The 26,673-nt window shown below is 29.2% G+C and overlaps 1 protein-coding gene across 4 annotated transcripts in view; it reads right to left on the bottom strand.

Moving 5' to 3' along the window:
* sls (sallimus) overlaps positions 1–26,673 on the bottom strand; it is a 112,644-nt gene that overhangs the window by 75,789 nt on the left and 10,182 nt on the right. For all 4 annotated transcript variants that reach the window (XM_089220614.1, XM_089220612.1, XM_089220613.1 and 1 more), the window contains exons 9-62: positions 24,272–24,418; positions 23,948–24,192; positions 23,644–23,873; positions 23,422–23,565; positions 23,099–23,356; positions 22,882–23,025; positions 22,509–22,784; positions 22,221–22,437; positions 22,006–22,153; positions 21,542–21,722; positions 21,201–21,458; positions 20,954–21,090; positions 20,223–20,886; positions 19,981–20,124; positions 19,521–19,919; positions 19,203–19,457; positions 18,982–19,125; positions 18,104–18,907; positions 17,884–18,022; positions 17,549–17,805; positions 17,309–17,445; positions 16,985–17,243; positions 16,657–16,914; positions 16,450–16,593; positions 16,125–16,379; positions 15,861–16,004; positions 15,540–15,797; positions 15,074–15,433; positions 14,834–15,010; positions 14,492–14,764; positions 14,127–14,416; positions 13,929–14,049; positions 13,465–13,870; positions 13,135–13,393; positions 12,655–13,068; positions 12,059–12,598; positions 11,298–11,504; positions 10,833–11,231; positions 10,357–10,618; positions 10,136–10,289; positions 9,753–9,886; positions 9,433–9,664; positions 9,195–9,366; positions 8,930–9,116; positions 7,988–8,217; positions 7,625–7,746; positions 7,352–7,505; positions 7,188–7,289; positions 6,924–7,124; positions 6,623–6,853; positions 6,242–6,545; positions 5,973–6,161; positions 5,749–5,912; positions 928–1,057 (exon numbers count right to left, since the gene is read on the bottom strand). In XM_089220614.1, the coding sequence (XP_089076740.1) occupies positions 928–1,057; positions 5,749–5,912; positions 5,973–6,161; positions 6,242–6,545; positions 6,623–6,853; positions 6,924–7,124; positions 7,188–7,289; positions 7,352–7,505; positions 7,625–7,746; positions 7,988–8,217; positions 8,930–9,116; positions 9,195–9,366; positions 9,433–9,664; positions 9,753–9,886; positions 10,136–10,289; positions 10,357–10,618; positions 10,833–11,231; positions 11,298–11,504; positions 12,059–12,598; positions 12,655–13,068; positions 13,135–13,393; positions 13,465–13,870; positions 13,929–14,049; positions 14,127–14,416; positions 14,492–14,764; positions 14,834–15,010; positions 15,074–15,433; positions 15,540–15,797; positions 15,861–16,004; positions 16,125–16,379; positions 16,450–16,593; positions 16,657–16,914; positions 16,985–17,243; positions 17,309–17,445; positions 17,549–17,805; positions 17,884–18,022; positions 18,104–18,907; positions 18,982–19,125; positions 19,203–19,457; positions 19,521–19,919; positions 19,981–20,124; positions 20,223–20,886; positions 20,954–21,090; positions 21,201–21,458; positions 21,542–21,722; positions 22,006–22,153; positions 22,221–22,437; positions 22,509–22,784; positions 22,882–23,025; positions 23,099–23,356; positions 23,422–23,565; positions 23,644–23,873; positions 23,948–24,192; positions 24,272–24,418 (13,060 nt within the window). The remainder of the gene's footprint in view (positions 1–927; positions 1,058–5,748; positions 5,913–5,972; positions 6,162–6,241; positions 6,546–6,622; positions 6,854–6,923; positions 7,125–7,187; positions 7,290–7,351; positions 7,506–7,624; positions 7,747–7,987; positions 8,218–8,929; positions 9,117–9,194; positions 9,367–9,432; positions 9,665–9,752; positions 9,887–10,135; positions 10,290–10,356; positions 10,619–10,832; positions 11,232–11,297; positions 11,505–12,058; positions 12,599–12,654; positions 13,069–13,134; positions 13,394–13,464; positions 13,871–13,928; positions 14,050–14,126; positions 14,417–14,491; positions 14,765–14,833; positions 15,011–15,073; positions 15,434–15,539; positions 15,798–15,860; positions 16,005–16,124; positions 16,380–16,449; positions 16,594–16,656; positions 16,915–16,984; positions 17,244–17,308; positions 17,446–17,548; positions 17,806–17,883; positions 18,023–18,103; positions 18,908–18,981; positions 19,126–19,202; positions 19,458–19,520; positions 19,920–19,980; positions 20,125–20,222; positions 20,887–20,953; positions 21,091–21,200; positions 21,459–21,541; positions 21,723–22,005; positions 22,154–22,220; positions 22,438–22,508; positions 22,785–22,881; positions 23,026–23,098; positions 23,357–23,421; positions 23,566–23,643; positions 23,874–23,947; positions 24,193–24,271; positions 24,419–26,673) is intronic.

Genomic DNA, 26,673 nt, shown 5'->3' with positions numbered 1-26,673 from the left:
GCAGATAAATCCTATTGTATAGCCATAAATGTTCTGTTTTGTAACATAATTTTAAATTCTAACTCAATAATATCGTTGTGTATACGGACGTACTTTCGGTTGCAAATCTGTTACTAGTATAATATATTAATTACTAAGAAGTAAGAATCCGACATAAATTCGTAAATACTTCGAAAGTTTTACAAGTCAGAAAAAGGAAATACAGTCTAATCAGTTTCTTATTTCAGTTTTACAACCGATGGCTTATATTCCATAAACACTACTTATCGGCTAAATTACAGGATACATAAGTACTTGCATTCAATAGACGTTTATTAAAAATAATAATGTAATTTTTGTTAATACAATTTATTATATAATCGCATCAGCTTAAATAATTTAATAAATAAAATATGATTATACAAAAACAAATAAAAATCAGGTTAAAAATAAAAAATACATTTTTATAACAATAACTATAGCCGCGAAAGCCATTTAAATAAATAAGACAAAATTTACTGCAACACATTTAAAATTAATACTAATAAATAATTAAGAAGAAATAATGTGTATAATTGTATGGCACTTGATAAGTATTCATAGGTTAAAACGAAGCCTAAACACTAAGCTTTATAGATTATCATTTTCATTATCGGCATTATTAAAATAATAAATAGCACTCAACCTTAACGGACTGATTAAAAAAAAACAGATAGGAAGAGAAGAAAAAATAATACCTTAAGCATATTTTTCCCTCGGGAAAATTTTGGTTCTTAAATTAATATTTGAAAGCACAGGTAGCATTTCCATATGTGACTTAACGATAATATTTTAATTCTATTAACCGACACAGTATATATATATATACATCATGTATTATAAATATATATATACTGTACAAATATATGTTTGATTATTTAACTATACGTAATCGTGATTATTTCTTACTTTTCACCGTAAGTTTGGCCGAGGTCTCAACTTGTCCAGCGCTATTTGTGGCACGGCACGTGAACACACCAGAATCTTCTTCGTAAGTCGATGTTATCAACAGAACGGCCATGTTACCTTCGTACATCATCTGTAACCATGCATATAAAATATTCATAAATACAAACACTAAGTATAATATTTAATAAATTAAGAAACCAAATATCTAACCTGAAAATTGTTATATTATAATTTATAATGAACAACTGTTTATTTAAATTAAAACATGTTTAGTAATAGATGATAGATATACATTATAAACGTTACAGATCAAACTACTAGTGATGCTCTAAATATTTTTTTTGCCAGTCATGTATATTTTGCGTTATAAATTATTAACTTGAACCTATAGGTAGGTGCACTCTATAATATATATTTGTTTTGAACTATTTTAGATTATAAATTAAAATGGAAGTATGTTTGGTTTCACAATAAATTAGTTTTTTTATTTACGAAAGACACATTTTGTGAAAAACTAACTTTGATAGATTTGCAAATAATTATTTGAAATTTTAACGTGTACTCAATCTTATACTCTTTTATACATCAGATTCTGAAATGAGGAACAAAGTAGCTTACATAAGATTTACAATAAATCTTTTTTTTTTTTGGTTTGAGAGAGTTATACTTGCGTTGCAAAATTAATTTATTTTACTTAATAAGATATACAAGATGATTCATCAAGCAGAAATCATGCTCACTCCTGTTTTTACCTTTGATAATAGAATTATTTAAATCTTAATTTTTGAATTATTTAAATATGCTTAAAGTAAATTTTTTCAAATTATTGAATTATTTTGTAAAACTTAATAAGTGACATGTGGTGTTACAAACTTCTGTTTTTCAAATTTTAACACCCCCCTCTTTTTTTAAAATGTTAATGTCCTTACCTATTTCAAAAATCTAATGATTAATTTCTCAGCTATTAAAATATTTAATTAAAGGTTATCAAAATTTATGTATTATTGGATTTACAATTTATTATACTAGACCATTTTTACAAATTAATAATGTTGGTAGATTGATATTAAAAGTTACTGTTCAAATGTTGAGAAACATTTTGAGAAAAATTTCCGGTAAATAATTTACTTCAAATGGGGGAAGGTATTCTTTGAAAAACAGAAGTTTTATGTCATTAAAGACACTCTTTATATACTGAATTAAAAAAAAATATGTGGTCTTTGAGTATATTTAAAAATCAGTTTCAATAATTTCATTATTAAAGGAGAAAATAGGGCTGAAATGCTTAGTAAATCACTCTTTACATGATAAAAATCAGTAAAATGCATGTGACATACTTAATTCACAATTTTTATGGAGTAGAAATTTAACAAAGACACTTAAAAAATTAACTTTGGAAATCAAGAACAAGAAAAAAACAATAAAAACAAAAATAATTTCTTTTCAAACATATTCTTGTTTATTAACAACTTTAAGTAAACCAAGTTCCACTAAATATCATTTTTCAAATATAATGTTTTATAATGAGTAATGACTTTTAAATCTATAGAAACCAAATTAACCATAGCTCTTTCACATTTAAGCAATTGGTAAATGAATATCAAAGTCTTACATAGACCTACAGCATACAATTAACTTATTTACAAATGGATAATCTATGATATAAACTTGTTTCGTAATAGAATATTATATTACTTCTTCTGTAAAATACAAATATATCTTTATACATATAAAAAAAAGGGAATTTGCTCTACGAATAGTGAGTACTCAGTGTACCTTATAATTAAGCAAATTACTGTAATGTACGTAAGTATCAATCACTCATAAAATATGCACTTCATGCTCAAACTTAATTTTAAATTCCTGTAGAAAAACTTATGACTTATGAGAACTCATTTATTACATTTATAATCATAATATTTTTTGCATACATGCATGCATGCATTTTTAAAAATAAGATAATTATCAAGTTATCGCTATTTTGACGATTTTTGTCAATATACACTAACTTCAAACTTGTATAAAAAAAATTGTGTTCATGTAATTTAATATTTTTCAGTTGAATATATTATATATATTTGATGAAAATATTAAGTCTCTACGTAATATTATTCATTTTTTAATTAAAACATAAATTCAAAACCAATTTAATCCAAAACTGGATTTGCGTGAAAAAATCCAGTTTTCCTTACCCTCGATCATCCTAAAAACATTGAGACCCCCTCCCAAAAAAAGACCATCCAGATCCAGATTTTCTACTATAGACAACTCTCGAAATTTAAGTTCAAAATATTTTCACTACTTTAAAAATGCGAAAACTAAAATAAAAATAATAATATTATCATTGTAAAATCAATCATAGGCAGGAATGTGCACCTGTTCCCTAAAAAAAAATGTTTAGAAGTCAAACTTATAATTTTTCCTTCCTCCTTAGTTAAATGTTATTTAAACAATTTTTAATTTTTATAATATATTTATGTTTAAATTACTATTTACTTTTGTAAGATTATACAAAAAAATTATTCCCCAATTAATTTTAAGTAATGTAAATTTTATAAAAACTGAATATAAATATAATATTATGATTACTTAAAACATAACATAGCATATTATATTGATATACTTATCGTCTTATCAGTTTCATACACTTTAAATGTTTTCCATGCCTATTATTAGGTTGTTAATTGTTTCCTATCTACTAGTAATAACTGAAAAGGCTATTACTCAACACAACTAAACTTTTTAGTTTATTGGAGTTTTAATGGTTAGAACATTAAATTTATTTTGAATTTGAATACCTATTTATTATAAACTATAAATTAATTTTATCGAGCCTAATCTACAACAGACAAGTTTATCAAGAGATATAGAAAAAAAAAATGAAGACTTTGCATGATTTTTATAAGAACAACCAGAATTTCACTTCTGGTAAGTAAATATATTTTGCAAAATTAAATTGTGTAAGTTAAAAAGTTTTCAAAATACGAATAGTTGTAAAAATATTTATCAAAACTATGAATTGAATTTGATATCAAATAGGTATGTGCAAAATTATAATTAGTTTAAACTCAGAAATTAAGATCATTAATTTAGATATTAAAATCATGATGAATCCATGAATAATGTTTGTAAAACTTATGAAGTACAAAGTAAAGATTTGGTAGGTAAAGTAAAAATATTGAACAGAATATTTATAGCCAAATTGTGTCTCCATTAAGAAAAAGATTTATTATTTGAAATCTTAAGACATACAAGCAGGGTTTCAATATACTCGAAAATTCTGAAAACATGTTTAACTATAGGTACCAACCAACCCTACATCTTGTGAACCCAGTTTCACCATTTTATGTCGATTGAAAACATATTTAAGAGTAACTATAGATCAAGAACGCTTAAGCAATTTAACAATGCTGTACATACATAAGGAATATAAAATTTACTTCCAAAATATAATTAATAGATTTGACTCAGAAACAACAATAAGAGGTCAACATTGATGAAATAATTAAATAATAATATATAGAATAGTTTTATATATAAAAGGTTACATACTTTAAGATTTAAATATATATGTATCTGTTTTCATCAACATATAAGTATATTTAATTTTTTATTATTATTATTATTATTATATATATATTTATAATATGCACAATGTGTACTATTTAGCATAATAAATCTGGTGACAAAACAAAAATACAATGAAAATAGGAATAAGAAGCCACCCATTAGTGAAACTTGAGTATAGGAAAGTGAAATGTTGTCTGTTCTTATTTAGCTAGTGAGTCAGTAAAAATTTAGGACGCACACTAGTTGCCACCCGAAGTCAAAAAGGCCCATAATTTTTATACGAATTGCCTCCCGACATACCCTAAATGTTATCATAAAAGAAAAGGGTCTTGTACTAGTTGCCTCACATTAGTCAAGTAATAAATATATGAGTGGTTTTAGACATTTTCAAACATCATGTATCAAAATAAGTTTGTAATTTCAAAGTCGTAATTTATATTATAAATAATTTACCATTATATTATACATATTATATTAAATTATTATTACCATACATTTATGTTATTGACTAATAAAAGGTACTACTTCATATTTTGTTGGACTTATTGATTTATTATTTTTATAGATGTGTAATTTTTTTATAAATAATGAGTAATAAATAATTTTTTTTAAATGTCATATCCCAGACAGCAATTGTTTGTCTAAAATTACTATTATAACATTATTCTATATTTAAATTATAACATTATAACATTATACCTAAGACTGATGTTTTTTAACTGCACTATATATTTTTAATTAGTAGTAAAATATGTTTTATTTGTATTGATTATTTTTATATTATTATTGTTTTTACCAAGTCTGATATTTTTAATAATGAATAAACATAACCTATTTATGTGGAACTGTTTAGTGAAGTTTATGAACCACTACTTAATTATATATGGGAGGCAACTAGTGTAAATTAACCTTTTTATTTACGATAAGGACGGGAGGCTATTGGTATATTTTGGGAAGCAACTAGTATGCGCCGAAAATATAGGTGGAATATAATAGATAAGTTGAATGTGAGAAGATTTTTAAATGGGTCAGTAAATTGTGATTAATTTTTGACCAAGTGCCACCAATAAAATCAATAATTACATTCAATGGTTCTGCTTAAAATGTAAAATTATATTCATAGGCTTGGTATTTTAATTAAATCTTACATAAATAGTCCTTCGGAAAAATTACGAATCCATAATATACATTTATATTTTATATTGTATAAATTATGTCATTCAAAAATAGGTATAAAATACTAAGACTCACCTTAAAATCTGGTGTTTCAGGAATAAGTGTTCCTTCTCTCAACCATTGCACAGCCGGAGATGGTTGACCCGACACTTGCGTACGGAACTGAGCCGAATTACCTTCTGGAACGATAACGTCCCTCATTGGGCTCAAAGTTGGAGCTACATCTTGATTTTCAGGTACTGAAACATTATTGAATTATATTAAATTTTGTTCACATGGAAAAATGTTTTACGACTTACCAATGACTTTCAAATTAGCTGACAAGACAGCCTGGCCACCGGCATTCGATACTAGACATTTGTACGTGCCTTCGTCCTCTGGGAAAACTTCGGATATATGAAGTGATACCGTTTCTCCATCTTGCGTCATTCGGAAATATTTTGATGGTTTAATCACTTTATCGCCTTTTTGCCATTTTACTGATATTGCTATGATAATTATAAAAATAACAATATAAATACAATGTAATTATTACCTTTTATTTTTTTATTTTTTTTTATATACGTACGAGGTTGTCCAGAAATCTTACAACTGAACGTCACAGGTTGTCCCTCATGTATTACTTGTCCGGACAACGGTTGAGTAATTGTTGGAGCCTGCTCTTTACCACTGGGTTTTGATTTGGGCTTATCCTTCTGTTCTAAAGGTTGAACTACCAACGGAGCTTCACACCTCGCTTCGCCAGAATTGTTGATGGCCACACACTCATAAGTTCCGCTGTCTTCGGTTACTGACTCGATGATTAAGAGCGTGTATTGGTTGTCTTCGTCCACTGTTTTGTAACGAATGTCCTGGGTTATTTTCTTTCCGTTCTACATGAGAATAAAATTGAAATCGTTTTTAAAAACACGCATTTTGTGAAAACTACCGTTATTGTTTAAATTAATACCTTTAACCAATAAACATCCAGTGGCTTATTAGCGCTGATTTTAACATCAAACCTGGCTAGTTGACCGGCTTTCACAACTGATCCTTGCATTGTAGAAAGAAAACTCGGTGGACCGGGTCCTTTCCTGCCGACTTGTTTACGTTCTTCGACAAGTAGATTGGCACTGCATTTTGCCTTGCCGCCCCTGTTCTCCGCAATGACAGCAAACACACCAGAATCTTCCATAAAAACCTTAAAACCAAAATAATATTAAAATATATAAATTTGACCCATTTGTAGTGTATTGAAAATGGATTATTACTTGTCTAATAATAAGAATGGACTTTGTACTAAACGTGTGTATTTGGAAGTCTGGTGAATTTTGTATTAAAAAGTCTTCTCGGTACCATTTGATCGTAGGTAAAGGTTCGCCATCGAATTCGACCTCAAAACGAGCTTGGTCCTGTTCGAAGGCACGACAGGGTTGAATTTTGGTTGTAAATATTGGTGGTTTAGACGGTTCCTTGAAAAAAAAATACAAACGTGTCTAAAATATTTATATTATGATATATGATTAATTTCTTACAATTTTTCCTTGGACTACTCTTTCTTGGTTTTTGCGTGTGTGTTCTACTTCAGTCGTCTCGGTAGCAGTAATTTTTCTGCGTATTTCTTTATCGCCTTGTATCTACGTAGTAAATATAAATAAATATTCAAAATTGAATGTTATTGTTTTTAATTTTCACTCACCTCTTTTTGTGTTTGTTGCTGTTTTGCAACATGAATTTCTTTTCCGTGCACTGAAGACTCAGATGGATCCGGTATTATTTGTTGACTTTGATCACCACCCCGTGCTTTAAGTAACTTTGTTTTTTGCCAAGGCATTAATTCTTCTTTTTTATCTCTAAATAAAATAAATTTGGTGTTATGTTTAATTGTATTGAACTGCATATATTATACAGTATTTTAGAATTAATTAATTATAGTAAATAAAAAATTAATTTTATAGCGCACTGCACTTACAATGATTCTTCATAATTTTTAGACATATTTTTGGTTGTAGTTTTCAACTTCTCGCCAGCTAATGATACTTGATGATTAGCTTCTCTGATCCTAGCTTCTTTTACCACTTGATCTCCTTCCAACTATACAAATTAATAAATAAATGTATAATTTCAATACATTCACTCATATTTTGAATAACATAGGCTAAAGGTATTATTTGTGATTTAGGTACCAAATAATAAAACAACAGACTTCAATTTATTTTAGCCAATGCTATTATTATAAAGTAGGTATAAGTATAAAAATATGACAATGTTTAAATTACAAAATACGTATTAATATTTTTTAATTTATTAATGAATTTGTATAACATTTACTTACTTTACTTAATTTACTGTAATAATCTTCATTCTTCTTTTGTTTTACAGCTTCAGTCCATTCGGGTTTTGACTCATTTAACTGTTTTTGTTTCATTTGATCACCAACAGTTGATATAATCATATTACTATAATCAACATTTTGAACATTTGATGCTCTATCAGTGAACACTTTTTCTAGTTCATTCTCTTTAAGGTCCCTTTGATACTGCACCAAATCACTGTCATACCATGCTAAACATACATTTCAATTACAATTTGTCTTCATACATTTTCCAAATTATAAAAATTGGTATAAAGGTTCCTCTATGCATGCAATACACTTACATTATAATAAACTATCATAAAATAAACTTACAAAATAATATATGAAAAATGTAATGATGAGTAATGAGTATACAAAAAAAAAAATAAAACGTAATAAGTTTATTACGTCTAAAATTATTATAAAGCAAGTAATAAAATATTAAAAGCGTTAGTTATTGTACAGTTTATTTTTTACTATACAATATGTCCATATTAAGTATTATTGTAGGTAATATTTTAAGTTTAAAAAAGAAAACCAACACAATACCTGATTCAATACTCCAAAAATTGAAATGCTGTAGATAGTTAGTAGAAGCTACGAAGAATTCCTCTTGACAAGCCAATTTACCATGTTAGAAAAGCCTTATATAGTTGGATATAAAGGATAAGAATTGGAAAAGTATGTGTATTTTTGAGTTTTGTGTTGTGCGTATGTGTGGAAATATTTTGTTTTAATATTAAATCTACATACTTGAATATTATTAATTATTATAGCATTATTCACCTTCAAGACTTGCATAGTGCATAGCCTATTTTGACATAGGTACTTTATAAATTATATAACGTTCACAATCATGAAAAATTAATTTTAAGCGTCTTCCATTGTTGTTTTTTTGCGTTATAATATATTTATACTTACGTCTCGGTGAGTTTTTCAAAACTCCTCTATAATCATCATGTCTTGAATTCACTGTGAGCATTGTTTCCACGCGAGTCTCCCCACATACATTCCTAGCAATAACTTCAACTTTACCATGATCATATTGCCTTGTTTTTGGTATGTCAAGATGCCACATTCCATCATAATTTAATTTATATCTCATTCCCTATAATAAACCATTTATTTATATTAAATTATCAACTATAACAAATTTGACAAACCAAAATATTTATTCAAAACTTACATTGACAACAGTGTTTCCATTGACTAGCCACATAACTCTTGGTCTCGGGAAACCTGTGACTCTACAACAGAATCTAGCCCAATCGCCTTCACATATAGTGACAGGTTCTGGTTTGCTTACAAATTGTGGTGGTTCTCTACGTTTTTCTTCTTCTTCTTTCATTTCAGGTGTTCTATAAATGTTATAAATCAATCAGAAACATCTTATTTTATTATATAATTTCATTATGGGTACTTACACTTGCCATGATGCTTCCATTTCTCTTATTTTTTCAATACTCTTCATTCCCTTAGGAAGTTGTGAATCATAAATGATACCAGGCTTACCAGATGTTTTTATAGTAGCTCTTGTTTCATCTTGACCATATAAATTAGTAGCCCTACAAACATATTCACCACTGTCTTCAGGATATATCCAACCAAAATTCATTGCAACATAACCAAAATCATAAATTGGATTAAATCTATTCTCTATAAAATAAAACAATATAATTACTATTGATAATTTCCTATATATACATATATAAAATAATATTGTATATAAATTAATTAAACATACTGTGTCTTAGTGGTTTGCCATTTAAGAACCACTCAACCTTCATATTAGGATCACCAACTGGAGCTAATTGACATTCAAATTTGGTTGATTCCATTTCAACTAATGACAACTGATCTTTAATTTGGGTGACAAACCTAAAATTAAAATTAAAATTAAAGAAACATTTTTTTTTTTTCATTTTTTCTTGTGGCATAATATTGGTGAGATAATTGGAAGAAAATTAATATAAATATCAGTAAGTAATAATAAAATTGTATGTAAATATGATAATGTTAAAGAAATTTTGTTTCTGAAAGCAGACTTCAAATTTCTACAGATTATCCATTGATTCTTCTTCTAAAAAACATCCCATAAAATAAGGAAATAAAAATTAATTAATTTACCTAGGTGGTTGTTTTTTCTCAACTTCATATAAATCATCTATGGTTAAATGGATCTCGGATGTGTATTTTTTAATAGCTGCTTCCATTTGAGTCAAAGCCTCTGACTTTTTCATACCTTTTGGTACTTGATTTTGAAGTAATATTGTTGGGAGCTCTGTAAATTGAAATACTATTACTATTAGTTTATTATGTTTTAAAATCAGATATAAATGTTAACATACGTTTGCATGTGACCATAGCTTTGGTAATGGCTTCACCATGGTCATTTACAGCTCTACAAATGTACTCTCCTGAGTCTTCAGAATACATAGAGAGTATATCCAAAGATACAAAACCCAAATCAAATATAGATTTGTATCTATGCCCAGAAGGTAATGGTTTCCCATTTCTGTACCATTCTACTCTTAATTTTGGATCATTTTTAGGCTCGACTCTGGTTTCAAAATGAACCGAACTTGCTTCCTCCACTGTAGTTGACTCAATCTGTGTATTAAAATACAACACCAGTATTTACTAATTCAATCAAAGCATTTTAAATAATATCCAAACACAATGATTAAACATAACAAACAGTATAGTTTAAATAAACTTTTGAAATGTATACTTATATGCATCTACATATATATTACATATAGTGTATATATAAATATATATTTTTTTAAGGAACATAATAATTCATTAAAAGTTTTTTTTTTACCTGAGATAGGAATTTTGGTGGCATTGCTTCTATCTCATCATGAATTGTTTTTTCTTGTACTGGCCCTTGCTCTAACGCTTTTAACTTTTCACCACTCATTCCTTCTGGTAATTGTGATTCTAATATGACATTTTGTTTGGCAATGCACGTTAATTTTGCTTTAGTGAAGGCAGTTCCCCATTTATTTGTTGCACGACATATATATTCGCCAGAATCTCGAGAGTAAACATAATCCATATCTAAAGATATAAATCCAAAATCATTTATTACATGTACACGTGAGCCAGTAGCAAAAGGTTTGCCATTGAAAAACCAATCAATCCGTAATGTAGAATCATTAACAGGTTCTACTCTACATTCAAAATGTACGGATTTGGCTTCTTGAACATCCAATGCATCCTAAAAACATTAAAAATTATTATATTGGATTCTTAATCTTATGATTAATTGTAAGAAAATATTCACCTTCAGTTCTACAGTAAACCGAGGAGGATTTGGTTTTTCATCTTCAGCCAATATTTCTTCTCGTTTATACATATTTTCTTCAAGCTTTTGAATACTTTTTGTACCAGATCTGAATGTATTAGGCAATTGAGGTTCTAAAACAATACCTTGTCGGCCTTTTACTTGTAACTTACATGTTACTGTTGCTTCTCCGTGTTTATTGGTAGCCTAAAGTAACAATCACTAATTAATACTTTTTATACTTTTTATACTTATATTCTACATAATAGTTTTTGTTATTATTAATTTATAAGCAAATGTGTACTTTATATTACAATATAACTAGCAGGTTATGTTCATTAAACCAAATACAATAGACTCCGAAAAATGCCTATGTGTATGTCAAGAAAGTTATGTTACTAAATGATTGAAAGTTTCAATATTTTATTTTAAATTTAAATATGCTGGCTATTAAATATAATGAATATTTATTCAGGAAAATTATACAAACAATATTATAATAATCATATAAAATCCCTGTATGTACAAAATGTTCTGTGGTTTAAGTAGAATTATACAATTTTTTCATAAACTTCCCTATTAATTTAAAAATAAATGTACCATGTAAGATAAGAGCATAATCATTAATCATACAATGGATGATGTTGGGAATATGATTATATAGTACTTACTTATTTATTACTATACTATTATATAGAATAGATGATATTATTTATGTTATTTATAAAATATAATTGGACTTTAAATTTACAAAAACTAACCTTGCAAGTATATAGACCAGAATCTCTAATATAAACACCAGCTACTTCAAGGATAACAAATCCAAAATCATTGATTGTTTTTATACGTGATCCAGCAGATAATACTTTGCCATTATGGAACCAAGTAACTGTCATGCTTGCATCATTTGATGGCACAAGCCTGCATTCAAAATGAGCCAACGAATTTTCTGACAAACTAAGATCAGCTGGAGTTGTAATAAATTCTGGTGCTCTTCCAAGATCATCTTCAGTTTCAATAGTTGCTCTTGATTTTCCAAGACCTTCAAGCTCGGCAATTCTATCAATAGTAGTGTCCATTCCTTTTGGAAGCTGTGATTCAAAAATGATACTTCTCTTTCCTTGAACTTTCATGCTGGCTGTAGTGACAGCTTCACCATAATGGTTAGAAGCACGGCATGAATATTCTCCAGAATCTTCAGGATATACTGGAGATATTTCCAATATAACAAAACCAAACTCACAGAAAGTCCTGAATCTAGATCCAGCTTTTAATGGTTTTCCATTCCAGAACCATTCAACCTAATAATTTAAAACATCATTAAAACTGATTTAATAATGTTAAGTTATGAATTTACCTTCAAATTAGGATCATCAATAGGTGTCAGGCGACCTTCAAAATGTGCACTTTCACCTTCTCGTAGACTATCAATATTGGATAATGGTTCAGTAAACATTGGAGCTTGGCGATTTTCCACAGATACTCTCTCATCTTTGACTCTGAGAGTTAAATCTTCAAGAGTTTGGATTTTTTCTAATCCTCCTTCCATTCCTCGAGGCAGTTGAGAATCTAAGATCAAATTAGTTTTGGAGGAACAACGAAGATTTGCCTTTGTAGTATCAGTTCCTGCTTTATTGAATGCTCTACACTCATATACACCTGAGTTCTCTTCATAACAATACAATATATCCAATATTACTATACCAAAATCGTGGAATGTTCTAAATCTATGACCATGTTGTAACTTTTCACCATTGAAATACCATTCAACCTTTAAAAAAAATGCATTCATGAAATTGATTCTTAGAGTTTGGTAACAAAAAATTCTAGAACATACAACAAGGTTTGGATCGTTCACTGGTGTAACTCGAGCTTCAAAGTGAGCACTTTGCCCTTCTTTCAAATTTGTTATGTCAACCAATTGAGTTGTGAATTTAGGAGCTTCTAATACAGGAGATGATGCAAATCCAATTGGTTGTCCTGTTGCATTTTCCAACTCTCGAATTCTAGCTAAGGAAGTAGGTTGTAATGAATCTAAATAAACACCGCCTTTTCCGGAGTATTGAATGGTAGCTTTAGTTATATCTTCACCGTACCTTAATGAAATATAAAATTGTTGATTAATAATTTCATAAATTGTTTTCATTGATTATAACTTTAAACCTACTTATTGCTTGCTTTACACACATATTCTCCAGAATCGTGGTTTTGTATATATGCTATATCCATGACTACGAATCCAAAATCGGAAATCATTTTTACACGATTTTTGTGTAATAATGGTTGACCATTGTGAAACCATTCTACTTTTAAATCAGGGTCATTGACAGGTATTAATGTGCATTCAAAATGTGCAGAATCTCCATCCTTTAAGCCAATAAGACTCTGAATTTGAGATGTGAATTTTGGTTTTTGACCAGTTATTCTTTCTACGCATTCTAGTGTAACACTCATCTCTGCAGATCCATAGTTATTTGTCGCTTTACAAGTGAAAGTTCCTGTATCGGCTATTTTAGTACCAAGAATTTCAAGAACAACCATTCCAAATGCATATATTGTACGAATACGGTGACCTAAATAATTTAAAATTAATAAATACACGAATATCAATGACTCAAACAGATAACTTACTAGCTTCGATGGCATTTCCATTGTAGAACCATTCAACAACCATCTTCTGATCACCAACCGGTGTTAATGAAGCTTCATAATGAGCAATTTCACCTTCACTTAAAAATCCAAGATCCTTGAACTATATCACAGTATAAAAATTGACAATAATTAAAATTTGAATATATATATTAATAAAACTTTTGTATATTATGTTACTTGTGAAGTGAAAACAGGTGCATGCCCAGTCTCATTATCAGTAATTCCTTGTTTTTGCCTTTGTAAAGATTCTTCTAAACTTTGAATTTTTTCCAAGCCTTCTTCTCCTTTTGGATGTTGAGTATGTTCAATTAATCCTTTGTTGCTACTGCAATACACAGTTGTTGAAGTATATGTTTCTCCAGAATGGTTATATGCTTTGCAGGTATACACTCCTTGATCTCGTTCATACACATCAGTTAAATCCAAACTTATAAAACCAAAATCATTGTTTGTCTTAAAACGCGATCCTAAAAGTAAAATACAGATTTTCCAAAATTGAAATAATGACATAAATAATCTAAACATCATTGATGTAATTTTACCTAAATCAAGTACTTTTCCATTAAAGTACCATTCAATTTTGAGATTGGGGTCGTTCTTGGGTTCAACTTGTGCCTCCAAATGCAGTGGCTTACTTTCAGCTAATATGAATTCAGCTTCAAGGGGTACAACAAATATTGGTTTTGGGAAAGTTGCCTCTGGCAAAGATACTTGACGTTGATATTTAGAAGCGAGATTATCTTCTACTTTTTGTACTTTTTCTAATCCAGTCTTTCCTTGTGGATGTTGTGTGTCTAAATGAATGCCTTGGAGACCTTAATAATTATAAATAATAATTGATTTTACATACAAACTAGTTTACAGATTCAAATTATTAATATTACCTGTACATTTTAATGTTCCATTTGTTACAGCCTGACCTTTGCTATTACTAGCTTTGCAAGTATATATTCCAGAATCTTCTGAGTATGCATGATGTATATCTAATGTCACAAAACCAAAATCATAGGCAGACTTAAATCTTGATGCACTTTGAAGTGGTTTTCCATTTACAAACCAATCTGTCAAATATATAAACAAAATTTATTCAAAATTCAATAATATATTTTTAAGTATTTAAATACCAATTTTCAAAGTTGGATCTTTGGAAGGTTCTACTTGACATTCAAAATGAACATCACTTCCTTCTTTACATTCCCAGTTATTAAGATGAGAAACAAAAACAGGACTTTCAAAAACTGGTTCTGGTCCTTCAACTTGTCCAGTGTGTGGTTTTTCCAAATCTTCAATTTTTGAAAGTGATTCCGGGTGTAATGTGTTACTTAATAACCAATGGCTATCAGATATTTTTAATGTACAAGTTGAAACAGCTTCACCCAAGAGATTTGATGCTTTGCACGTATAGATAGCTGAATCATCTGGTCTCAAACTATTTATTGCTAATGTGATTAAACCAAAATCAAAAGTACTGCGTATTCTTGAACCTTTAATAATAGACATTAAAATGTATTCACATAAAATTGCATTAACCGTTGTTTTATGTATTTTTTTTATAAAAAATAAATTAAAATATAAATTATCAACACATACCAGTCGTTAATGTGACTCCATTTTTGAACCATTCAATTCGGAGATTAGGATCTGCTCTTGGTTCTACTTGAGCTTCTAAATGAACATGCTGACCTTCAGCTAAGCGATCTTGATTTTGCAAATGTGATGTAAAAACAGGTGCTTGTTGTGGTCTTGTATCAATAAACATTTCAGGAACTTTATTCATTTCTGCTTCTTTAAGCTGAATTTTTTCCCATGCATCAGGTTGTAATGGTTCATGAATAATTGATGAGCGATCTAACATAAACAATTTTTAATTACTTTATGTAAGAAATAACATGTAATCGAGTTACTATTTACGTTTAATTTTCATTGAAGTGGAAGAAACAGCTTCTCCAGCCCTGTTAATTGCTTTGCATGTATAAACTCCAGAATCTTCCGAGACAGTTGAGCTGATATCCAATGTAACAAAGCCAAAATCATTTGTTACATGGAATCTTGAACCTATTTAAAACAATTAAAAATAAAATATAAATTCACAAATAAATACTAAATAAAATACCTTATATACAATTTGTATCAACAAATTTAAATTATTCAAATTATCTGAGTTGTACAACTTACCCATTTTTAACTCGACTCCATTAACATACCATTCAAAACGTAAAGTTGGATCACCTACTGGTACAACTCTACATTCGAAATGAGCATGTTGACCTTCAATAAGTTCTGAAGGGCCAGTAAGAAGTTGTGTGAAAATTGGTTTCTCAAATGATCTCTCTACTTCTTCTCTCTTCAATGGCTCATGACCACGTTCTAATTCAACAATTTTTTTAAGACCTTCTGGATGTTGACTCTCCAACTGAATATCAGATTTTGCTAATCAAAAGAAATTGTTTTGATAAAATTAATAAAAATAACAATCATTTAAGTTTTTAATATTATTTACTTCTAACTCTCATAGAAGCTGTTGAGACCGCCTCTCCAAGAGCATTTGTAGCTTTACAACTATATACTCCATTATCTTCATCTCTTACATGAGATATATCTAAAGATATATATCCAAAGTCATATGTTTTTGTAATCCTTGAACCTAAAATAAAATGTTTAGCAATATTTTATTATGTTTCAAATGGATTAAAAATTCCACTAATACTTGTTTCTAATGGTTTTTCATTTCTAAACCATTCGACAGTCATCGATGAATCTCCGATTGGGATAAGACGGCATTCAAAGTGAGCTGTTTGTCCTTCATTTATGCTATCAATATTTTGTAAAGGTTGTGTGAACATTGGTCTTTGTTTTGATATAGGTTCTGAATAATCTGCACGTTTGAAAGGTACAGCCATTTCTAACTCTTTTATCTTTTCTAATCCTTCGGGTCTTTGAGAGTCCAAAATTATACTTCCACCTCCTATTATGCAAAACATTGTAAGTTTTATTCCTGAATAATCTTCTAACTCTAGTTTGGAGTTAATAAATACCTTGAACTAATAAATTAATATTTGAAGTAGCTTGACCCAATTCATTTGTAGCTTTAACAGTATACTTTCCAGCATCTTCAGGAACAACATGACCAATGTCCAAAGATATGTAACCAAAATCATATGTAGTATGGAAACGAGAAGCAGATCCAAGTGGTTTGTCATTATGGAAGAATTCAACTTTCAATTTAGAATCGTGTACAGGTTTTACTTGACACTCAAAGTGGGCTGTTTTTCCTTCAGCTACCTCAGTAGTGCCCTGATAAAATGATAATAATGGTTTTTAATACTACCGAAATTAAGCAGAGTAAAATTAAAATATACCCATAAATCAGTTAATGTTGGTGCTGTTGGTGGAGGCTCATTTATTTCAAGTTTAGCTGGGCGTCCTTGCGCTTCAAGTTCACGAATTTTTTCTAAACCATCAGGATGTTGTGTTTCTAAGTAGATACTTCTACGAGCTATATAAAAAATGACAATACATTTTATAAAAGTATATATAAATAAAAAATTATAAGATTTAAAGGACATAACGATAACATTTGCATAAATAAATTTACTTACACGCAACATTTATCTGACAAGTATTTACTGCTTCTCCTTTTTTATTAGTGGCTTTACACATATAAGTACCAGAATCTTCAGCATATGCATACAAAATATCCAATGCAACATATCCAAAATCATGTGTAGTCTTAAAGCGATGACCTGTTTTGATTGCAACCCCATTAACAAACCATTCTATTTTCAAATCAGCATCATTAATTGGTTCAATTCGAGTTTCTAAATGAGCATGTTCTCCTTCTTTCAATAATTCAAGGCTTAACATACATAAATAAAATATAATGTATACAATTTAATACAATATTTTGAATAAAAATATTTATAGCTTTATTTACCTGTTAAGTGGCGTGAGGAATACTGGTTTTTGAAGTTCAAATACAGCTTCTTGAGCTGTAGGTCTTTCATAAGCTTCAAGTTGTTTAATCTTTTTCAATCTATCTTCATCCAAAGTGTCTAACTGAAGGCCAGATTTAGCTATATAAATAAAAGTTGTTATTTACAATAATAACTTTTAATAAAATTGAAAATAATTTATTGACGAAGAAAAAAACTTACAATCAACTGTTACTATGCAAGTAGTGACTGCTTCTCCAGCAACATTTTTGGCTTTGCACATGTATGTACCTGAATCTTCAGGATAAGCATAAAGTACATCCAAAGCAACAAATCCAAAATCATAAACTGTCTTAAATCTGTGGCCTTGAGGAATTGGGATTCCGTTTCTATACCACTCAACCTTCATAGTTGGGTCATTAACTGGGATTAATGTAGCTTCAAGATGTACACTGCGTCCCTCTGGAAGATGTTCTATATTCTTAAGAGGTCGTCCAAATTGAGGCTTCTCTGTCATTAAAACGTCTTCAGCAGCTGCTCTTTTAAATCTAGAGTCGTCTTCCAAATACTGTATTTTGTTCAAAGCTCCTTGGTGTTGAGTATCACTAATAATTGATGCTCGAGATTGAACTCCTAGCTTGACTGATGACTCAGCCCTGCCAAGTTTGTTAATTGCCTTACAAGTATATTCTCCAGAATCTTCTGGCAAAGCAGATAGAACATCCAATGATGCAAAACCAAAATCATAAGTTGTTCTAAATCTATGTCCTGTTTGCAATGGTTTCCCATTGTGTAACCATTCTAATTGTAGTGTATGATCAGGATAAGGTTCAATACGGCATTCATAATGAGCACTTTGACCTTCAATTAAACTTTCAGTTCCATTTAATGGCACAATAAACTTAGGTGATTCAGTAACTTCCACTTCCTTTTGTTCTACTCTCTTATACTTATTTGAATCTTCGAGCTGTCTTAATTTATCTAATGCTGCTTCGTGTTGACTTTCCAATTGAAGAGAAGCTTTAGCTGAAAAACAATATTAGATATTAAGTTATTTTATTTTTATAAATAGTTAATAATAAGTTAAAAATAATGCTCACAATGCACATTAAGTGTGGCTGAGGTTACAGCTTGTCCTAAGTCATTTATAGCTCTGCATGTATAAGTACCAGAATCCTCAGGATAGACATATTTAAGATTGAGAGCGACATAACCAAAATCATGCATTGTTGATACACGATTAGCTAAAAATGTAAGATTAAAATTTTATTTTTATTAAATAGTAAGAAATTGTAAATATTATATTGAATAGAATACATACATGCTTGAATAGGAATTCCATTTCTTAACCATTCTACTTTTAATTTGTCGTCACCCACTGGTATTAATCTTGCTTCAAAATGAGCTGGCTGACTTTCAATCATTGTAATATCCCTCATAGGTTGAGTGAATACTGGAGCTTGTGTTACTGCATCTTCTATAATTGATTGACGCTGATAACGGTTTGAGTTTTCAAGCTGAGCTAAACGACCTAATGCATCTTCATGTTGAGATTCTAAATAAATTGACTTTCTCGCTGAAATTGTATGAAATAAAATTAATGAAAAAAATACTTTAATTTATTATTTTATAAACTTACATTGAACATTGAGATTTCCTGATGTAATAGATTGTCCTAGCCAATTAGTCGCACGACATGTGTATGTGCCAGAATCTTCAGGTAAACATTGAAGAATATCCAATGCAACAAATCCAAAGTTATTAGTTTCAGTAAATCGAGAACCAAATTTAATTGGGACATTATTATGAAACCATTCAACTTTCATGGTGTTATCAGATACTGGGATTAATCTACATTCAAAATGAGCTCGTTGGCCTTCCTTAATATCACAATGCTTCAATGAAGTAGTGAAAATCGGAGCCTGAGTAGTTGTTTCTTCAATATCTTCTCTTCTGTTGTACCTAGATTTTTCTTCAAGATATTGAATTTGTTCAAGACCAATTTCATTTTGAGTATCTGTTACGATACCTGATGAACCTGCATACAAATAGAATTAATAATCACTAGATCATAATTAAGTAATATTAAAATTATTTACTTCTGCAGGTAAGATGAACATTTGTTTCATCAACTCCAAGTAAATTAACAGCCCGGCATGTATAAGTTCCAGTGTCTTCTTCAATGACATCTATGATATCTAAGGCTACATATCCGAAATCATGGATTGGTCTAAAGCGATGGCCTATTTAAATAATAAAAATATATTTTAATAAAATAATACAGTATAAAATACACATAGTTTAAAAATAGTTTATTTTATATCTTCAAACATCATCTTACCGATAATAATAGGTTTTCCGTTTTTAAACCACTGAACTTCTAGGTTAGAATCAGTGACTGGTTCTAATTTGCATTCAAAATGAGCATGCTGTCCTTCTTTTAAATTATCCACATTCTTTGGCTTGGACAAAAAACGAGGTTTTATTTTTACAGATTCCTCAATCATTTCAGCCTTTTTGTATCTCGCTGAATCTTCTAGATATTGTATTTTTTCCAGACCATGTGGATGTTGTGAGTCTAATATTAAATTCTGTTTAGCAATCACTTTTACTGAGCTGGAGGTAACAGCTTCACCCATTTCATTTCTAGCTTGACAAGTATACACTCCAGAATCTTCAGGATATACACTTAATAAATCCAACGCTACATAATCAAAATCATAGGCAGGGCGGAACCTATGTCCCGTTTTTACTGGACGTCCGTTAACCAGCCAATCGATTTTCATAGTTGGATCTCCAACTGGTTTTAATCTACATTCTAAATGCACGTTTGTACCTTCAGATGTCTGTATATTATGTAATGGTTTTGTGAACTGTGGCCCTTGCGTGATAGTTTCTTCTTCAGTTGTCATTTTTTGATATCTTGAAGCATCTTCTAACATTTGTATCTGCTCTAATGCATACTCATTTTGACTTTCAGTTAAAATATCTGATCGGCATAATACCTACATAAAATTCAAAAAGTTAGATAGTTAACATTCATATTAAAGTCAAAATAGACATAATATTTACATTGACACATGCAGATGTATGAGCTGATCCTAAATGATTTGTTGCTCTCACAGTGTATTCACCAGAGTCAATCGATGTGACATGTATGATATCCAAAGCAACGTATCCAAAATCATAGTATGTACGGAACCTTGAACCTTTTGGAAACATAATATTATGATAAATTATTTGCGTTATACATTTTTATACACGCTTATAAAATAAAATATTAATGAAATTATTAAGGTAAATCTGAATTAATAATTACCAACTGTTACAGGCTTTCCATTTTGGAACCATTCTACTCTCATGGTAGGATCACCCATAGGCTCAAGACGGCATTCCAAATGAACATTTTTACCTTCATTCAATGGTGCAGGATCACTTAATGGTTGTATAAATATAGGTTTCGATTTTGAAATTTCCTCTATATCATACTGAGGTTCAGTGAATTTTTTAGATTCAAGATAAGGAGCTTTTTCGACTACTCCCCGATGCATAGTAGATGTATCAATGTTTGAACGGACTAAATATATATGTATAATAATTACTAATTAGATATCAAAATTATTCAAAATTATACTACTATATAAGTTTTTTGAAAATTACCTTCAACTTGCATTGTTGCTGACAGCTGGGCCTCTCCTAATGCATTCCTTGCAACAACCACATATGTACCAGTATCTTCGGCTCTTACACCAAGAATATCCAAAGCCACATAACCAAAATCATGATATGTTTGAATTCTATTAGCACTCATTATTACTCGTCCATTGAAATACCATTCAATCTATAATCATGGAGAATGTTAAAAATTAAAAAAATTCTCTGAAAAATGTGTAGTTTTATGTTGTGTAACTCTAGTAATTAAAGATACATTTAATTTTAATGTAACAAATATATCATTTAAATGTTTAATAAAAATATTTATATACAAATATTAAATTTGTTTTTAATTAATGAATAATATTAATCTATAGATTAAAAAAAACATTTTAATTATAAATGAATAAAAAATTATATTTATGAATAAAATTAAAATAAAAAATGCAACATTAAGTAGTAATTATTACCTTCATGGTCACATCATTTTGAGGTTCTACTCGAACTTCAAAATGAGCTCTTTGCCCTTCAGCAATTTTATTTGTTCCTTTTAATGGTCCAAGGAATCTAGGTTTTTGAGTAACAACTGTTTCTTCTTCTGCCTTTCGTTTATTCTTTCTAAAATGTTAGTTTGATTAAAATCATTTAAAAAACTTAATTTAAAAATTGTATTTTGTCAATTTACCTTGAATCTTCCAAATATTGGAATCGTTCAAGACCTCCAGGGTGTTGACTATCTTGTACCACATCTTTTTTAGTAAGAATAGTCAATGTAGCAGATGTCGAAGCATCTCCTAAATTATTAAAAGCTCTGCAAGTATATGTTCCGATATCAAAAACAGTAACATATTTTATTGTTAGTGCAACATATCCAAAGTTGAAGAATACAGTCATTCTTGAACCTAAAATAAATCATTATTATTTAAATAATAATATTAAACTGTTTTTTTATGTACATAAAATGTATACATACTAGCTTCAACTGGTTTACCATCCTTTAACCATTCTACTTGAAGTGTCGAGTCACCTAATGGTTCTAATCTTGCTTCAAAATGAGCAAAACCACCTTCTTTAATATTTTGTTGATCTTTAATTGGTGTTTTAAATTGTGGGGGTGCAACGCTTTCTGGCACACTTATTTTATATTCCTGATTTTTTTGCTGCAGGTAAGATTGTTCTAAAGCCTCAGTTTGATCAATATACCTTTGTTGTTCTGGGTAGCCTAAATCACCTGTAATGCTACTATGAGCTAATACATAAAAAAAAAAAAAAAAAAAAAAAAAACAATAGAATTACCATCTTAAAATGCTGATGAATAATAATTTGATAATGTGTTAAATACTAACCAATGACATTTAATGTTGATGTGCTGATAACTTCTCCCCATCGATTTATTGCTCTTAAAGTATATTCACCACTGTCTTCTGCACGAAGATGCATAATATTTAACGAAACATAACCAAAATTAAATATTGTTGTTATTCTTGAACCTTAAACCATTACATAATGATAAGTATTATTTTTAGTAGAGATACTTTATTCCCATAAAAAAATTATACTTACTTGCTGTAATAGGTTTTCCATCTTTATACCACTCTACTTTCATTGTTGGATCACTGACTGGGTTGAGCTGAGCTTCAAAATGAGCATTTCTACCTTCTTGTAAATCGCCCATATCATGTAATGATTTAACTAAAGTGGGTGGTAATGGCTGAACTTCATCATAACTATCACTTCTTTGATATTTGGAATAATCTTCCAATTGTTCAATATATTTTAAACTGTCTGGATATTGACTTGATTTATCAATTTCATCTCTCCCTATAATATATCATTTAACATCAAAACCCAGGGATTTCATTTAGAAAATAATTGCTCAACCATACCTTCAACTTTGAGAACAGCAGTAGATTGAGCTGTTCCTGAGCTACTAGTTACTCTGCATGTGTATTCTCCAGCATCTTCTGGTATAATGCTCAATAAATCCAAAGCTATGAAACCGTAGTTTAGTAAAGTCATAGCTCTAGAACCTTGAAATGACAAAATAATAAACATTAATCAATACTAAAATGATTTTTTATTAACAACCAAATTTTGTTCAAACTTACTAGCTTGTAATGGATAACCATTTACAAACCATTCAGCCACCATTGTTGGGTCTCCAATAGGTTCAATTCTAGCCTCAAAATGAATTCGGCCATCTTCTTGTTGAGATATATCCGCAAGTGGAACAATGAACCGTGGTGGTGGATAAATCTTGTCTTCTTCTGGACGAGGAGTATGGTATTTTGCTCTCTCAACATGCTTCAGAAAAACGACTTCTGGTTCTGGCTCAGGCCTAAAGAAAGATACACAATAATTTGTTGACTAATTTATTTAAATAAATAATATATAATAAAAACTATTTCTCACTCAGGTTCGATTACTCGTGTTGGTTTTGGCAACCTGAGACGTCTGTCTTCTGAGAAATCTTCAGGGTGAGGTTTCCTTATAATGTTAAGTCGAGCCCGTGTGGCTGTCGATCCAGCTGTATTTTGAGCTGTACATTGATACCAACCTGCATCTGTTGGAGAAGCTCTTGCTATTTCTAATACTGAACCACCTCCTTCTGTCCACACAGATACTATTCCTGGTTGTTCCCTGATGTTTACACCATCCTAAAATAATATTGATAAATTATATGTCAACCTACATACCTATATATAATGTTAAAAATAATAAAATATTTCAGCATACTTTTTGCCATGTTATTCTTGGTACTGGGGTTCCAACAGCTCTGACACTCAATGTAACTGTTTCTCCTTCGTTTATGTTTAAAGGTGTAAAACGTTGTACAAACTTTGGAGCAACTACAAGTTCTTTTTCAACAACTCCCAAATTACACTAAATAAATTTAATAAATTAAACCAAATAAAACTAATTGTAAACTAATTATTTTAACCCATTAACAAGTATACTATCTTTATAAAAAAAACTAGTTAATTAGGTACATACAAAATAGAGACATCAATAAGTCTTTGAAATTTATAAATATATAATAACAAGTATTATATATTATTACTTAATTGCTTTAAAAGAACTAAATTATAAATAATATATTCATTATTATTTCTTGCCTCTTGAACAACACAGAACAATTAAAAAATAAATACACAAATATAGTACAAAAATATTAAACAGAGTAAAAATTTTGATTTTTGAACCTAATATTATATCCATCAAATCAAACAATATACTATAATCATTAATCTATATTTTTTTTATAGATTAAATTATATTATAGATATAAAAATATTAATTTACCCATATTATATGTCTAATCTATAATAAAACCAACTTTTCTCAATAAAAATATGTTCTAAAAATGATGACAATAATTCCTTAAACTTATGGAGATATGGCTGCATTATATGTAAAGAAAAGTTTCACAAGCTTAAACCAAATAAAATTCCAGTAATAAAAAATGAACACCTACTTGAAACTAACTTATTTAAGCGTTTTCACTTTTATTAGTAGGGATAGACAATTATTGAAGAAATAATATAATGACATAGCCACATAGGTATACTAAATCAAGATGGTAAAAATCTTATATTTCTTAAAATAATATTATGCCTTAGTAACTACTCTTTGAATAAAAATACAAATTACAGGTTTATAAATCAATATTGGAAAGGTATTTTTTGGAAAAAGTTTATGCAATTCAATCATAATAATATATAAATGATTAACTCATTTTTAAATCAGTTAATTTTTTTCAAATAAAATAATAAGAGCCATCTTGCTATAAAAATTAATCGTTTACAAACATTAATCATAATTTTCTACAGAAGATTTTCATGATAAAAAAACAATACAAAATGTTATAAAAAAAGTCAGAAGTTGAGATAATATAAGAGCTAAATGCTTAACTGACAAGATTTTTGATTTCAAAAACCACCTATAGCATAATTTTGTGTATTAAATAATTTAGGAATTAACTTTTAACCCAATTGTTTTTATATAATTTACTTATCACTTTCTCATTCAGAATTAAATATTAAGCTGTCCAGAAATTAATCACATGTCTTGTCAATATTAGTAATTCAGACATATTATTTATTATTTGATATTATAGGTATAAGATGCAGATATAACATATAAAATAAACAATGAAAAAAAATCAATGAATATTTTATTGCACATACAAAATTCTCAAAGAAAGAAAATAATATTACCTAATATCACAGAACAATTTGTTCTGTGCTAATACTAATAGATACTAGATAGGTACCTACTTATTAGTTATAAGCGTATTGCACATCAAATTCAGTTTCACTATTTGGATTTTGAACATTCAGAATTCAAAATTCAGAAACTCAGTCAGAACGTCTTCAAGAGTCAACGTTGATATAAAGATAAACTACGATGAAATGTAAATTGCAATAAACTAATAATATTATTATGTTGTGATAGTATATTTTGGCGGGAGTTGTAGGCAGCGAGCTGCAGCTGACTCAAATCACAATCAATGTAGTTCGGCATGATTTAATCTATTCTGTGATAATGTTACATAAATAATTAGGTACCTATCCTACCTATATGAAATTAAGTAATTGTAAAATCAGTACATGACACAATACACATGTGCATAGTGCCATAGTGCATTGTTGTATCACAGAATGTCAGGATATAATATGACGTATTGTAGATAATATTTAGTGTGGTGGCGTAATAATTAATTAGCTACTAGCCAACTATGGGTAGGTTCCTACTCAGAAACTTTTTTCAGCATTTTCCCCGAGGTTTAATCATCCTGATATCCTACTTCCTAAGCAACACTACGGAGGTGGCATGCCTTGCCTACATTACCATGCGATGGACGCGCTAAAATCGCATAGTAACTATGGACAGTATGGTTCATAAGTCGATTTAAAAACGGCTGTTTGTACAGTTACGTAAAAATCACAGCGTGACGGTCAATCCGTTTGGACTTTACCGCGCAAACACTGCTGTGTGGACGAGTGGACGGGCCCTAACTTTTCATGGAACAATTTCTAAAAAAGTATTTTTAAATTTCAAATAACGTTTAACGTTGTGTATAATATTGTATTAATTAATTACATATTTACATCGTATCTATATTAGTATAAATAATA

This window comes from Diuraphis noxia, unplaced genomic scaffold, assembly GCF_037042655.1.
Source record: "Diuraphis noxia isolate RWA-SAM2 unplaced genomic scaffold, SU_Dnox_SAM2 contig0002, whole genome shotgun sequence".
In the NCBI taxonomy this organism is placed as follows: Eukaryota; Metazoa; Arthropoda; class Insecta; order Hemiptera; family Aphididae; genus Diuraphis; species Diuraphis noxia.
This window is presented reverse-complemented; position numbering and strand designations above follow the sequence as displayed.